At 46.0% G+C, this 14,430-nt stretch overlaps 1 protein-coding gene across 1 annotated transcript in view; it reads left to right on the top strand.

Annotated features, from left to right (window-relative positions):
• The first annotated feature begins 10,492 nt into the window (after nucleotides 1-10,492).
• Nucleotides 10,493-14,430, top strand: part of SNX31 (sorting nexin 31) — an 80,231-nt gene continuing 76,293 nt past the window's right edge. The window contains exons 1-2 of the mRNA XM_065903565.1: nucleotides 10,493-10,558; nucleotides 10,659-10,733. Of these exons, the coding sequence (XP_065759637.1) occupies nucleotides 10,493-10,558; nucleotides 10,659-10,733 (141 nt within the window). The remainder of the gene's footprint in view (nucleotides 10,559-10,658; nucleotides 10,734-14,430) is intronic.

Below are 14,430 nucleotides of genomic sequence, written 5' to 3'. Positions count from 1 at the left end.
GCCTCACCTCAGGGAGCTAGCTGTACCTGTTACCGGTTTTTACTTCCTTGTGTAGCAGCGGGTGTCCCAGTGAAGTCTTGCCTGAACTCCTCACCTGGCCTCTTATCAATTTCTGTTGATCAAAGAGTCCAAGAATGTGGGCCGGTAACATTAAGATGTTCAAGCTCCATGGTACTTGATCTTGACAAAAGATGCTTGACTTTGTGGGGACCTCAGGTAGTACTGCTTGTGTTCTTGTAATGTACAGAGCTTTAGGGGACCGTTTCCCTCTTGTTGGCTAACGCTCAGAACTTCCCACGTGAACCCGAAGGCAGGGCTGGACATTTGAGCCTCACACTTCTGGAATGGAGGCACTTGGGGTCTCACGGAGGAGAGTTGAGGGATAAAGGGGAAATGACCAGCCCTTCCTCATATGCTGAAGGTGTGATGAGAGCCGAGCCTGGAAGCATAGCGAAGAGGGCTATGAAGAGTCTCCGAAGAGATGAGAGGCAGTCGGAGGAGGCCACGAGGAAGGGACATGGACTATGTGTCCTTAAGAAAGTTTTTCACCCTCACTGTGCCTGTTTCTTCAAAGGTCAAGTGAGGATTATAGTACCTATCTCAGGGTCACTGTAAGGATGGAGTTAGTACAACTTAGATAGTGCTTGGCACCGAGAAAACCCTAACAGGGGTAGGTGTGTTTTCATCTCCATCACCATCAGTATTAAGCAGCAATGGTTATTTAGACTCTTCTACAACTTAGATTAAGCTTTCCTCAATAACATGCCCATCACTTTTGAGAGGTGACAGACTCCTTTCCATTGTAGCTTTTGGGTAATGCTTTGGGTGGTCTTTGAATTCTGATGTTCAAGTTCTGTGCTGCTGTGAAAATCGTGATTGACATCTACATTATCTGTAATAATTTAATAACACGCTTTCACTTCTGGAGGCTTCCCTGGTGACTCAGATGGTAAAGCATCTTTCTGTAATGCGGGAGACCTGGGTTTGATCCCTGGGTCAGGAAGATCCCTTGGAGAAGGAAATGGCAGCCCACTCCAGTATTCTTGCCTGGAGAATCCCATGGACAGAGAAGCCTGGTGGGCTACAGTCCATGGGGTTGCAAAGGGTTGGACGCAACTGAGCGACTTCACTTTTACTTTTCACTCTATATCCCATTTCTCTAGAAAAGGTCATTTGTTCTTCATCCCTCTCATGAAAACCATCTATCTTCCCCAAAAGCTATGCTGCCCTCAGAGACAGTTGCCAAAGTGGGTGCTTGTGGCCCAGTGGACTTCACACAGGGTTATGGCAATTGTCTCTTGCGGTCTCCATGGGCCAACCTGGGTACCTAGAATTGTTCAGGCTCACAAAGAACATATGAAGTAGGCTTACAGGAGGCTGATGTATACTGGCCAGCCTCTGATTTATTGAACTACCAGGGGGAGGGCAATTCTCCATGACAGGGTATTGCTGGCTGGGTGCTCCAGGACACCACTCCCTTGCTAGTCATCCCAGAAACTCAAATTGCTAGTCAGAAGTTTGTGTGGTGAGCATCAAGTCAAAGTGGAGTACACTGAATGGTCTTGAGTGGTACCTCGTCCTGACTGTGCAAAAGCCTGAAGCTCATCCTCTGTCTCACAGCTCCATCACCATAGGTGATGGAAAAGTCACTTCCTCCTCTGCACAGAACTTGGGGAGGGGCAGAAGGAGGTGCCTGGGCTGGTTGGCTGCCCTTCCACCAACCAGAGGCCTTAGGGTTCTATATCCTTTCTTGGACACTCACTTCAGTAAAACTGGTTAGGTAACAGCTCTGATTTCATTCATTCCAGAGGAAGTCTTCTAGTTGCCTTGACCACACTTTGGAGACTTTTACCAAGTTTCCACAACATAAGCCCACATCACACCCTCTGTGTCTTTGCCAGGTGAACGAATCCTCTCCTGTGATCTTGGCCTCCACTTGTATTCCCATTCGTGGTCTCATCCTTCCTCTCCAGCTTGAATATCTGAGTCCTCCGACTGACTTTCTTTCCAGCACATCCGACTCAGCACATCCAAACTTGCCTTGGGCTTCTCCCATCCCCTACCTGCTGTCTCCCCAGATGGAAGCCCCAGTGTCCATCGAGCCTCTCCAACCCAAACCCTGAGGCAGCCGTGGGTCTTTATCTTCTTTCTTCACCTCCCACGCCCATCATTTTGAGCCCTGCAACTTTATCTCTTTTCCCCCCCACAATTTAAGTACATTGATTTTACTGCAAGGTATGATGACATGAAGAACAGGGAAGGCTGGTGTGCTGCAGTCCATGGGGTTGGAAGAGTCAGACATGACTGAGTGACTGACCAGCAAAAATGATGTCCCGTGCCGTGCCATCCTTCTGTCTGGGGACAGGGAAAGCCGCGCAGTCGTGTGCAGCTCCTTGTGACCCCATGGACTTACACAGTCCATGGAATTCTCCAGACCAGAATACTGGAGTGGGTAGCCTTTTCCTTCTCCAGCAGATATTCCCAACCCAAGAGTCGAACTGGGGTCTGTCTGGTGGTCATCATTAATAAAAAAGCTAGATGTTTGATGTTTGCTCTTGCACCTTTATCTCTTCAAAAGTCAATCTCTAGTTCACTGCTTCCCATACACCTGGTTACCAGGCCGGAACAGAGCAGGTCACATCAGCAGACAGTTGTTAGGAGCAACCATTATGCATGGAGAGAGGAGCCCAGAGAAAGGAAATAGAGCCCACAATTTACTCTAAAGTTTGGATCAGGTATAACTAGTCAAACTTCGCAACATATTGTGCAAGGATTACAAAGCAGCTTACAGTCAAAAGTTACCAGTGCCTTCTGTTTATAATAGCCAGGACATGGAAGCAGCCTAGATGCCCATCAGCAGACGAATGGATAAGGAAGCTGTGGTATATATACACCATGGAATATTACTCAGCCGTTAAAAAGAATTCATTTGAATCAGTTCTAATGAGATGGATGAAACTGGAGCCCATTATACAGAGTGAAGTAAGTCAGAAAGATAAAGAACACTACAGCTTACTAACACATATATATGGAATTTAGAAAGATGGTAATGATAACCCTATATGCAAAACAGAAAAAGAGACACAGATGTACAGAACAGACTTTTGGACTCTGTGGGAGAAGGCGAGGGTGGGATATTTCGAGAGAACAGCATGTATATTATCTATGGTGAAACAGATCACCAGCCCAGGTGGGATGCATGAGACAAGTGCTCGGGCCTGGTGCACTGGGAGGACCCAGAGGAGTCGGGTGGAGAGGGAGGTGGGAGGGGGGATCGGGATGGGGAATACGTGTAACTCCATGACTGATTCATGTCAGTGTATGACAAAACCCACTGCAATGTTGTGAAGTAATTAGCCTCCAACTAATAAAAATTAATGAAAAAAAAAAGTTACCAGTGCCTTAAAGGGATATCCCTTGGTTGCTTGAGAACAAGGATCATTGCTAATTATCTACTTTGTGCTGTGCATGCGTGCTCGGTCTCTTCAGTCGTGTATGACTCCTTGCGATCCCATGGACTATAGTCTGCCAGGCTCTTCTGTCCAAGGGATTCTCCAGGGAAGAATACTAGAGTGGGTGGCCATTCCTTTCTCCAGGGGATCTTCCTGACCCAGGGATCAGACCTGGGTGTCCCGCATTGCAGGCAGATTCTTTACTGCCCAGTTTGTGCTGTCCTCCATATTTTAAATCTATCCCTGTGAACACTGCCCTGTCCTCTCTGGCTCAAGGACAGCATTTCCTGGGACTCCACTCCTCAGAGCGTGAACGGGAAGACCTAAAACAGCTCCGGGTTCTTCTGCTGCAGACTTCTCAAACTGTGTCGACAGCCCAGGAGGGGACTGTCATAAGGAGGGGCACCCCAAACTCTTAGAGCAGGCTTTGAAGAGCACTTTACAGGAATCTAGAATCTCTTTCGGCCGAAGACTTCCTTGTTGGTCTGCCTGCCTCTGGTGGTGCAGTCACCAGTGACCCATCTAAAACCCGACCACCACACCCTCTCTCTGTTTACAAAACTTCAGTGGCTCTCCATCTACGGGACAGACTCCAAGCTCCTTGGCCCCGCGGCTATGCCTTTCAAATCCTGCCTGCCTCCCTCACCAGTCTCAACATGTTCCTCTTTGAGCCTCCTTATAATAATAAACTTCTCGTTTTGTTTTGGTTTAGTTGCTTGATTTGTTTGTTTTCCCCAATCATCTGGGTCTTTGCTGCTCTCCTTCCTGGAATGTTCTCACCAGTTAACTTCTCCTTGTCCTGGAAGGGGGCTCCCCTGGTGGTCAGGCGGTAAGCAATCTGCCTGCAATGCCGGAGACCCAGGTTCAATCTCTGGATCAGGAGGATCCCCTACAGAAGGGAATGGCTACCCACTCCAACATCCCATGGGGTCGCAAAGAGTTGGACACGACTGACATGTTGACTTTGACTTTGTCCTGAAAGGATCCCTGAAAGAGCAAAGCTACCCTTCTCTAGGAAGTCTCCTCTGCCTCCCACCTCTCTCTGTGCTGGTTGGGTCAGGGTCCCCTCTTTGTGCCGTTGCTATGCACGGGGCATCGCTCTGTCCTTGAACTCACCACAGGGTGGTATTTCTGAGTCTCTGTGCCTGCTTCCCCCAACCAGGCATCAAGCCCCCCCGCAGTCAGTCCTGCCTCCTTCCTTCCCAGCCCCTGATGTGGTGTTGGGAGGTACTGGGGCAGAACTGAACTCGTCGGCAGTCTGTTCACAGGCTCCCTTGATGGGCTTGCTTCTGCAACGCCCTGTTCCCAGCCCTATATCCGCAGGGTGATCCCTTCCTGATGTCAGGGCCCCAAATCTGAAGGCCCTTGACTTTCTAGAGTTCCTTCCATGAGCAAGTACCACCTGAAAAGTTATTTTTGTTTGGAGAAGTGATGGGGAGCAAGGGCTTTAGAGACAGACAGGGGTTTCATCCTGACTCCCCTCTTACAAGCAGTGTAACTCTGGACAAGGGTTACACTCCGTGCACCTTGGTTTGGTCTCCTGTTAACAGCAGTGACAAGTGCACCCAGCCATACAGTTGTAACAGGGGTTAAGTGGGTTTGTATGTGTAAACACATAGCATCATGCCTGGCCCAGAGTGAGCACTGCATAACGTTAACCTGTCTTGTTATTTTCATGGGGAAAAACTTCCTTGCTTCTTCCAGTTTCCAATGACCCCAGGCATTCTGTAATTTGTGGCAGCAAAACTCCATTCTCTGCCTGTCTCGTCACATGACTTTCTGTGTGCATGTCTATGGGACCTTTTCTGTGCATTGTAAGGACACTTTAACTGGACGAGACATCTTAATCCACCAGGATTTCATCTCAACTCTTACTTAAATGCATCTGCACAGATCCTATTTCCAAACAAGGTCCCATCTGAGGTTTCAGGTATTTTTTCGAGGTATTTTTTCATGAATTTTTCGAGGACTCTATTCAACTGATTACAATCAGTCTCTGGGTTTAGGGGTTTCAGATCAGAAAATCACCTAGGAGCCCTGGATGTTTCATAATGACCCATTAGTATAATTTTTCAGCTTTTATGTTTTCTATAGTTCTGTAGTCCTCTCAAGTTCTGAGGGGCCCAAAACACTCAACACAGCCCAATACGGGCAGAGTCAAGACAGAAAGAAACACACAGCCCAAGCTCTCCTGTTTTCCTTTATGACTCACCTGTTTGAACCTCAAGGGGCTAAAGAGAATGCTGACAAATGGAGAAAAATAAGATGGGAAGATTTAATTTCACACCCCTCATCTTACGCCTCTTATACCTTAGTATATTTGCTCTAAAATGCTGCCCATCAACCCAGAAACTCTTTGTGTGCTTGCTCAAGTGCCTTTGTTCATATGGCCCATGGCTTTGACCATTGGTGCCCAAAGACCGAGCTATAAGAAAAGAGGGAAGGGCATGTATGCATGGATGGGTTCCCGCCGCATACGTGCGAGCACCAGTCATTATGAACCACCCAGCTGGCTCTCTGATGGACCCCACTACACTGCCCATCCTAGAGGCCTGAGGGTGTGGACTCAGGAGAGGCAGGAAATTCAATCTCATTATTCATACCCTCAGAAAGAGTGTGGGTACCATATATAAAAGGACCAGAATGATTACAAATAGGATAAAGAACTATATGCAAATAATATTTTAAAGGCTTAAAAAGCAGGAAATGTGTACTTGTTTGGTAATACTATAGAAATTGCCTTTTAAAAAATCTGTAAACTAGGCTGTAGGTTCTGTGAGGTTAGGGTACTGAAATCTGTCACTGCAATGCCCAGTCAATAGCAGGCATTCAATAAATCATCCTTGACTGAACAAATGTTAAACTTTTGTTGAATGCCTACCACGTGCCAGGCAAAGAGTAAATTAAAATACCCCTTAAAAACAATCTAGAATTGATTCAGAATGAGCAACATAAAATTTATTTACTTAAAAACTTCATTAAGAGTTAAAACTTATAAAGGGCATGGGTGTAAAGAAATGGCACAGATTTTACAAGTCACCCTTGAAAAGTAGCCATCTGGTCTCTTCAATAAATAGTGCTGGGAAAGCTTGACCACTGTCTAACACAATATCCCTCCTAATTAAATATGGATTAAAGACTTGAATGTAAGGCCCGAAACCTTAAACATTCTAGAAGAAAACATTGGTGGTAAGTTCCTTGACACTGGTATTGGTGTTGAATTTTGAGATATGACACCAAAAGCAAAGGCAACAAAAGCAGAAATAAATGAGGGGCTGCATCAAACTAAAAGCTTCTGCAGAGCAAAGCAAACCATCAATAAAATGAAAAGGAAACCTACCAAATGGGAGAAAATATTTGCAAGTCATATATTTGATAAGGATTTAACACCCCAAATATAGAAAAGACTTACACAATTCATTAGCCAAAAAAAAAAAAAAAGCATTATGATTTAAAAATGGGCAGAAGGGACTTTCCTCATGGTCCAATGATTAGGAGTAGTGTAGGTGACATGGGTTTGATCCCTGGTCCAGGAAGTTTCCACATGCTGCAGAGCAAATAGACTGATGGTCTCCATGGGTTGGGGGTGGAGGAATGGGTGATGGTGGTCAATGGTACAAATTTCCAGTTATAAGATGAAAAATTCCTGGTGATCTAATGTACAGTATGGTGACTACAGTTAATAATACTATACTATGTATAGTATTATTAAATGTTCTCACTAAAAACAAAGTAGTTATATGAAGTGATAGATATATTAATTAACTTTATCATGGTAATATTTTACAATATATATATGTATCAAGTCTTCACATTGTACACCTTAAACTTACACAATGTTCGATATCAATTATATCTCAACAAAGTTGGGACTAAAATACTCCAGCAAAAAAAAAAAAAATGTTCATTGACAAAGAGTGATTAAGACCTGATTGTCAACTTAGAGGGGTGAGATGAGGTGGAAAGTGGGAAGGAGGTTCAAGAGGGAGGGGACATATGTATACCTATGGCTGATTCATTTGATGTATGGTAGAAACCAACACATTATCATAAAGCAATTATCTTTCAATTAAAAGAAAGAACTGTCAGGGGCAGAGATCAGGAATGGAGGAGGGCAGGGACTTACAGAGAGGCCAGTCCTGTTCTCGGATTCAGGTGTGACATAAGTTAAAGGAGAGAGTGGTTTGTTTGGACTTTGCTGGGGGTTGAGCCAGGACCCAGGCCCCTCACAGGCAGAAGTAAGTCCCCAGGAGGAGGAAACTGACCAGAGTGCTTCACGTTGCTGCCTGAAGACTGGACCAGACCCCAGAATATACGCTTAGCCTCTGGTCAAGGGGACGCTCAGGGACACCTCTGGCCTTGCTTTAGAGTGGCCCTCCACATTAGAGGGGGCCCACAGGCAAAGGAGAACCCTGAGCCCCCTCTGTCCTGGAATGAAAGTCCTCTTGAAGTGGGTGGCGTAGTTAACATGATTTCAGAGAAGGAAAGTACACACTTTAAGAATTCAGGGACTTCTCTGGCCGTCCAGTGATTAAGAATCTGCCTTCCAACGCTGGGGAGGTGGGTTTTATCCCTGGTCGGGAAATAAGATCCCACATGGAGCGGGGCAATTGATGGGCCCATGCTCTGGAGCCCGCATGTCACAACTAGAGAGAGAAGCCCGCATGCCACAAGGTAAGATCCCTCGTATGGCAACTAAGACCCAGACACAGCCAAAAATAAATAAATAAATATTTAAAATAAAAAAATATAAAAGAATCCACTCACATGCCAAGACCTCTGAGTGAGAGGCTGCTGAGCTGGGATATAAATTCCTACTGCCACACTCTTAGCCACACTGCGTTCTACAGCCTCTCTAACTCCAGGGTTCTAAATCTCAATTCCCTTTTCTGAAAAAGCAGAACGGATTCCCAGCTCACAGTCCCTGGGGATATTGAACGGCAAGGTGTGCATCAGAGCCTGGCATCCAGCTAACCGGCGGGAACCAACGGCGTTTAGCAGTGCTGCGCCCCTTCCCTGTCTCAGTTTCTCACGTCAGGCCCTCAGTTCTCACCATGATAAGCATCTTAAAGGACTTTCCATGGTTCTGCTGAAGTTCTAGAATACACTATCTGGACCTATGAAAAAGTGGTCTGTGACTTGGAAAAGCTACCTCATTCTCTGGGCTGTTGTTGGTAGGATGTTACTCTTCATGTTTGCCTGGAAGACTTAATGGGAGGATGAAGAAGAGGATAAAGCCTAGTGTCCACCTTGGGTTTCCCAGGTGGTGCTAGTGGTAAAGAACTCGATTGCCAATGCAGGAGAACTAAGAGATGCTGGTACAATCCCTAGGTCGGGAAGATTCCCTGGAGAAGGAAATAGCAACCCACTCTCGTATTCTTGCCTGGAAAATCCCATGGACAGAGAAGCCCGGGTGGGCTACAGTCCCTGGGATCCCCAAAAGTCAGACACAACTAAAAGTGACTTAACACAGCATACAAAGGACAGGAAGCGAGGAGAGAGCCCAGGGACCACCTATGACAGACATGCGTGGGACTTCCACCTCCCTCCACCTTCCTTCCACCCTCCACCCTCCACCCTGATGACCAGGCAGCAGGAATGCTATTTTGGTTTAACTAAAATAAGAGAATTAGGAGGATTACTTTCCAACTAAAATGAGAGACTGCTGAAAGAACTTAAGATGGTTAGTCCAGAGACCAAAGAGTTTAGGGGAACCCGGCTAACTGGGTGCTGGCACCTGTTTGAAATCAGGGCTTCTTGGGGATCAAGAGTTGCCCAAACCACCCAAATCAAATTTCCATTTGATGAGGTTTCTGGTGTATTAAGGGGAAAAAAGTTTTGTTTTGTTTTTTTAAGGAAAAATATTTAGTATTTTAAAAAATACTAAAGTGGTGTTGCAAATACTATGACATTTCTTAAGTATTACCTTTAACAAATGTTAATACAAAATACTGAACCCAATACAAATGTTCTAGTCATGGGGTAATTACTTGTTGTTTAGTCGCTAAGTCATGTCCTATTCTTTTGTGACCCCATGGACTGTAGCCCACCAGGCTCCTCTGCCCATGGAATTTTTGTCCTCTTGCAAGAGTACTGGAATGAGTTACCATTTCCTCCTCCAGGGGACCTTTCCCACCCGGGGATCAAACCCACCTCTCTTGAGTCTCCTGCATTGGCAGGCAGATTCTTTACCACTGAGTCACCTGGGAAGCCCAGGGTAATTATTAGATGTAGGCATATGTTGAAAATCTTAATTCACAGTGTACTGCAGGCAATGTTGGCTGGCAATGGGACACAATGTTTTTCAATCCCATCAGGACACTGACTTGCAAAAAAAAAAGTCAACATTTGGAGTCTGAGGGTAGATCTGTGTGTGACCTGTCTCTATCATGATGGACCCAATGGAAGGGAGCCTGCACATTCTGCTGGCCACAGAGATCAGAATGCGGCCCTGGAGCCCACACTTGGAGAAGACGGGGTTCTCCTGGGCTGTGCATCCCCCACCCCCTAACCCCAGCAAGGAGCCTGAGATGCCATGGCGGGGTGGGGAGTAGTTAGTTAGTGAGTTACGCATTTGGCAGGTGCACGTGACATCCATGCCGCTGAGCGACGATTTGTGACTTTCGTGGGTCCAAGGAACCCTCTGAAAGTCAGATGAAACCCAGGACCTTCTCAGAATTCCATTGCCCCACCCATCCATGCACATTTTTCGCTAAAGAGCCCCGGGAGTCCACAGACCCCAGGGTGGAGCCTCTGGCCCAAGGCGCAGGCACTGGCATATGCTAGCGTCTATCTTGAATTCCGTCCCTGGCCCCGCGGAGCACCTGGAGCCCCGCCTGGGGCGCAGACTGGCTGTGGGGCGTGGACGGTAGCCGCGCTTCACCTCCTTCCCTTCCGGGGACCCGAGTGGTCCAGTCGGAGCGGGGCGGGGACCAGGAGGCGGGCCGCACCTGGGGACACCCATCGCCGCGGGGCTCAGAGCCCAGGGCCGCGCCGCCGCCGCCGCCGCCGCGGGCCGGGTTCCCAGCGCCGCCCCAGCCATGAAGATGCATTTCTGCATCCCGGTGTCCCAGCAGCGGCCCGACGCGCTGGGGGGCCGCTACGTGGTGCGCCGGGGGGCGGGGGTGTCGGGGTGAGACGGCAGGGACAAGGCGGGGCGGGGGTTCACCTCACTCAGCTGATTCGGACTCTGATGTCTCTTTGCAGCTGTATTCCGTGTACCTGGACGGGTTTCTGTTCTGCAAGGTGCGTTACAGCCAGCTGCATCGTTGGAACGAACAGGTGAGCGGACCCAGGCGGGTCCCAGCCGGCCCACCCGACTCCAGTGCAGCCGTGGACTCTGGGTGCTTGACTCTGACAAGACACCGCACTTCCTGAGGGCTTTGGACTTCTAATCCGGGTCGTGGTAACTGGTTAATCTGAACTGCCTGGCATACAGCTCAATGACATGTTACCTGGTGTAATCACCTACAGCTGTGAGGTGAGGTGGGCTGCGGGTAGGTAATTAATTATCCAACCCACCCCAGCTCAGCGATCCCCACCAGCCCAACCTGGGCTCCATTTCAATGCCAGTTGTTTTCCCAAGACAATATCCTTGTGCAAAATGAGCAAACCAAGTCTAGATCAAGGTGTAGTCTTCAGTCTCTGGTATGTGAGTATTGGACTTCCAGTACTCACATTTGAGTATTTGGCTCAGATGGCAAAGAGTCTGCCTGTGATGCAGGAGACCCAGGTTCGATCCCTGGGTTGAAAAGATCCCATGGAGAAGGGAATGGCAAGCCATACCAGTATTCTTGCCTGGAGATTTCCATGGACAGAGGAGCCTGGCAGGCTACAATCCATGGGGTTGCAAAGAGTTGGACACGACTGAGTGACTAACACTTTCCTTCTCCCAGAGTTTAATTTTTTCCCCTTTGAAAAGGTGTGTCTCTATTTTTGTTTTCAAAGGAAGGTATTCATAGTCTTCAAATATGGGCAGACTGGAAACCCAGGAAACAGGAATTATTCAATTAGAAGGCCATTTTCCACTCTAGTTTCTCACTCTGATGTCCTGATGACACTTTCTTTCAGCATGAAGACTGATTTATTAACCAGGCCTAATGGGTTGTGTTTTCCTAACAAGGAAGTGTTGCAAGTCATCAAAGTGGGTTAAAGGAGTACATGGAAGTTTGGAAATGAACTTCACCTTTCTCCCACCTTCATGCACAGTTTTTGTTTGTTTGTTTTGAAGATTTTATATCCCAATTATAAAGAACACATACCTGAAGTTAGAAAGAAAAAAAGGAAAAAGCTTGCCTCGCCAATAGATATTAACATTTTGGGGAAAGTCCTTTCAGATAATCTCTGGTTTCTAATGAGTAAATATATCATATTTTCTTTAAGACCATTTCCTGTTGATGGACAGCTCAGTTCCATTATTATACTATTATAAAAACGTCACTGAATTGAGCCTTCTTCCTCATACATTCCAGTGTGTTGGAAAAGTCCATTTTCAAGGTATGACTAAGTTTCTCTGGATTCAGTGAAAACAGGTGTAATGTAGTTGTTGCTTTTTGTGGTCATTTTTGAATTGCTAGCACCTAACACAGTGCCTGTGACCCAGTAGGTCCTCAGAAATGACTGTCCGTGGCTGAATAAAAAGGGCATGGATTCAGACTTCTGCAGGATGACAAGCTACTTGTGACTGAAATCTGCCTGGGGAGTTGGGAGGACTACAGATGGGGATCTTGGAGGAAGAGACAGTAGAGTTGGTTTAGGCAGTTGTAGGATGAACGTAAGGGTCACCTCCCACCCTCATCTGCCTCCCTGCATGTGAGGTCAGGTTGGGGAGGTGGCCATCACAGGTAAAAGGCAGAAGTCGGCAGAGAGGAGAAGGGAGAGATGGACTGACCACTTCCTGGCTGGACACCTCACCTCTTCTCTGACCTTCAATTTTCTCCTCAGAAATGATCAGGTCGGTGACTGTGGATGTCGGCTTCACAAGGCTCTTGTGAAGATTAGAGTCCGGGTTCTCAGAGAACCTGGCGCATAGTTTACGTGCTCGGTAAATATTTACTGACTCTGAGGCTTGTCAAGCCCTCCTTAACCAACAAGACTCAGAAAAATGCTTGTTTTCAGAAAAATTCGGACCTATCAAATTCTAGCAGGCCCTGAAGCAGAAACATAAAGCCAATTCTGATAGCCACAAAGATCTGCCTTTTGTAGAGTATACAATGGATATTAGTGAATACTTTGTATTTGTTTTTCAAAATTCTAAAGTGAGGATTTCTTTATCCATTTTCCAACCATCTTACATGTATCATTGTTTCCCTTTTCTGTAGGAACAGTTCCTTTTAAATAAACTATTTAGATCTTAGGAGGTGGCTATTGGTATTATTACTTTAACAATAACTAACAGTTACTCTGTGTTAAGTAATGTAATATTGTGTTTAATTTTTATAACAGTCTTATGAGCTAGGATTATAATTAGCCCCATTTAGCATATGAGAAAACTGAGGTACACCTTGCCCAAGGTCGTACCGCTCCAAGTGTTGGAGCCAAGATTTGATCTTTGGAACCTGTTCTAACCATTTTGTGGTTCCTTATCAAAGTTGGCAAAATATCAGAAAAACAACTACATCCTAAGCTAACATTTTTTTTACTTTATTTAAGCATAGCATAGTAAAATTCCCCAATTGTGTGTGTCTAGTGTGGTGAATTATAAATATATAAATATATTTAATTATAAATGCATTTAATCTATCACCACCATAATCAAGACAGAGAACAGTTTCCACACTCATAATGTTTCCTTGTCTCCTTTGCCCTTGATCCCCTCCCTCCACCTCAAGTCCCAGAAAACAAGATCTGCTTTCTGTTCTTAGAGTTCCTGGCACAAGATTTTATTCCACCTGCCCTCTTGGGTGGTGGAATATAGGTGCAATGCCCCTATAAGGTTGGCATTGCAATCGTTATCATTACTCCCGTTTTACAGATGAAAAGTCCAAGTAAGTTTGCTAGATTTAGCAAATAAAAATATAGGATCCTCAGTTAAATGTGAATTTCAGATAAATAATAAACACTTGTCTAGTATATCTCCTGCAATATTTGAGACACTGTTAACTGGGCATCCTCTATTTTATCTGGCAACCCTAAGTCAGAGACCAAAAGGTTGGCTGACTTCCCCAGCCTCTTCTCAGCTAGTTTTTATTCTTCCTGCTCCATGGAAGATGTGAAATGGCTAAGAATTCTTAATCTGATTTAATATTAATACTGAATAAATAAAAAGGAGACAATATAAAGTCCCCATCTGTGTTTATGAATGTGTGTGTCATGTGTATGTTTGGTGAGTAGAAGTTTATTTCCAATTGATTTGGACGTTCTGCATCACAATTGAAGAGAAATCTCATCTTAATAAAAATAACTGATTTACTCATTTACTTAAGAATATTTACTAAGTACCTATTAAATACCAAGCACTATGTTAAATTAAGTGAAGACTCTGACTTTTAGCACATGTGTTTTTTTGATTTACAAATTGGATTTCTATTTTGTTTATTGGTGGAGTGGCAGTCGCTCAGTTATGTCCGACTCTTTGTGACACCATGGACGGTAGCCCACCAGGCTCCTCGGTCCGTGGAATTCTCCAGCAAGAATGTTGGAGTGGGTAACCATTCCCTTCTCCAGGGGATCTTCCTAACCCAGGGATCAAACCTGGGTCTCCTGCATTGCAGGCAGATTCCTTATCATCTGAGCCACCAGGGAAGCCCTCTGCAATTGTGAAGGAGAACCTGACTGAGGTGACGTGGTCCCTGCCCCTTCTATGGGAGGCTAATGCGTATAAGACTGACCTGAGGAAAGATGGTTGTGTTTCCCAGAGGTCAGCTGTGACCCATGCTCTCTGAAGTCATGGCCGGCAGCCCGGTTCCCACGGAGGCTCTCAAGTTCTGGCAGCTTCCCTTCCACTGCTGAGTTATCCGTCTCTCTGCCACGGGAACTG

Source organism: Muntiacus reevesi, chromosome 12 (assembly GCF_963930625.1).
Source record: "Muntiacus reevesi chromosome 12, mMunRee1.1, whole genome shotgun sequence".
Classification (NCBI taxonomy): Eukaryota; Metazoa; Chordata; class Mammalia; order Artiodactyla; family Cervidae; genus Muntiacus; species Muntiacus reevesi.
The sequence above is the reverse complement of the archived record's forward strand: the minus strand, read 5'-3'. Positions and strand labels throughout refer to the sequence as shown.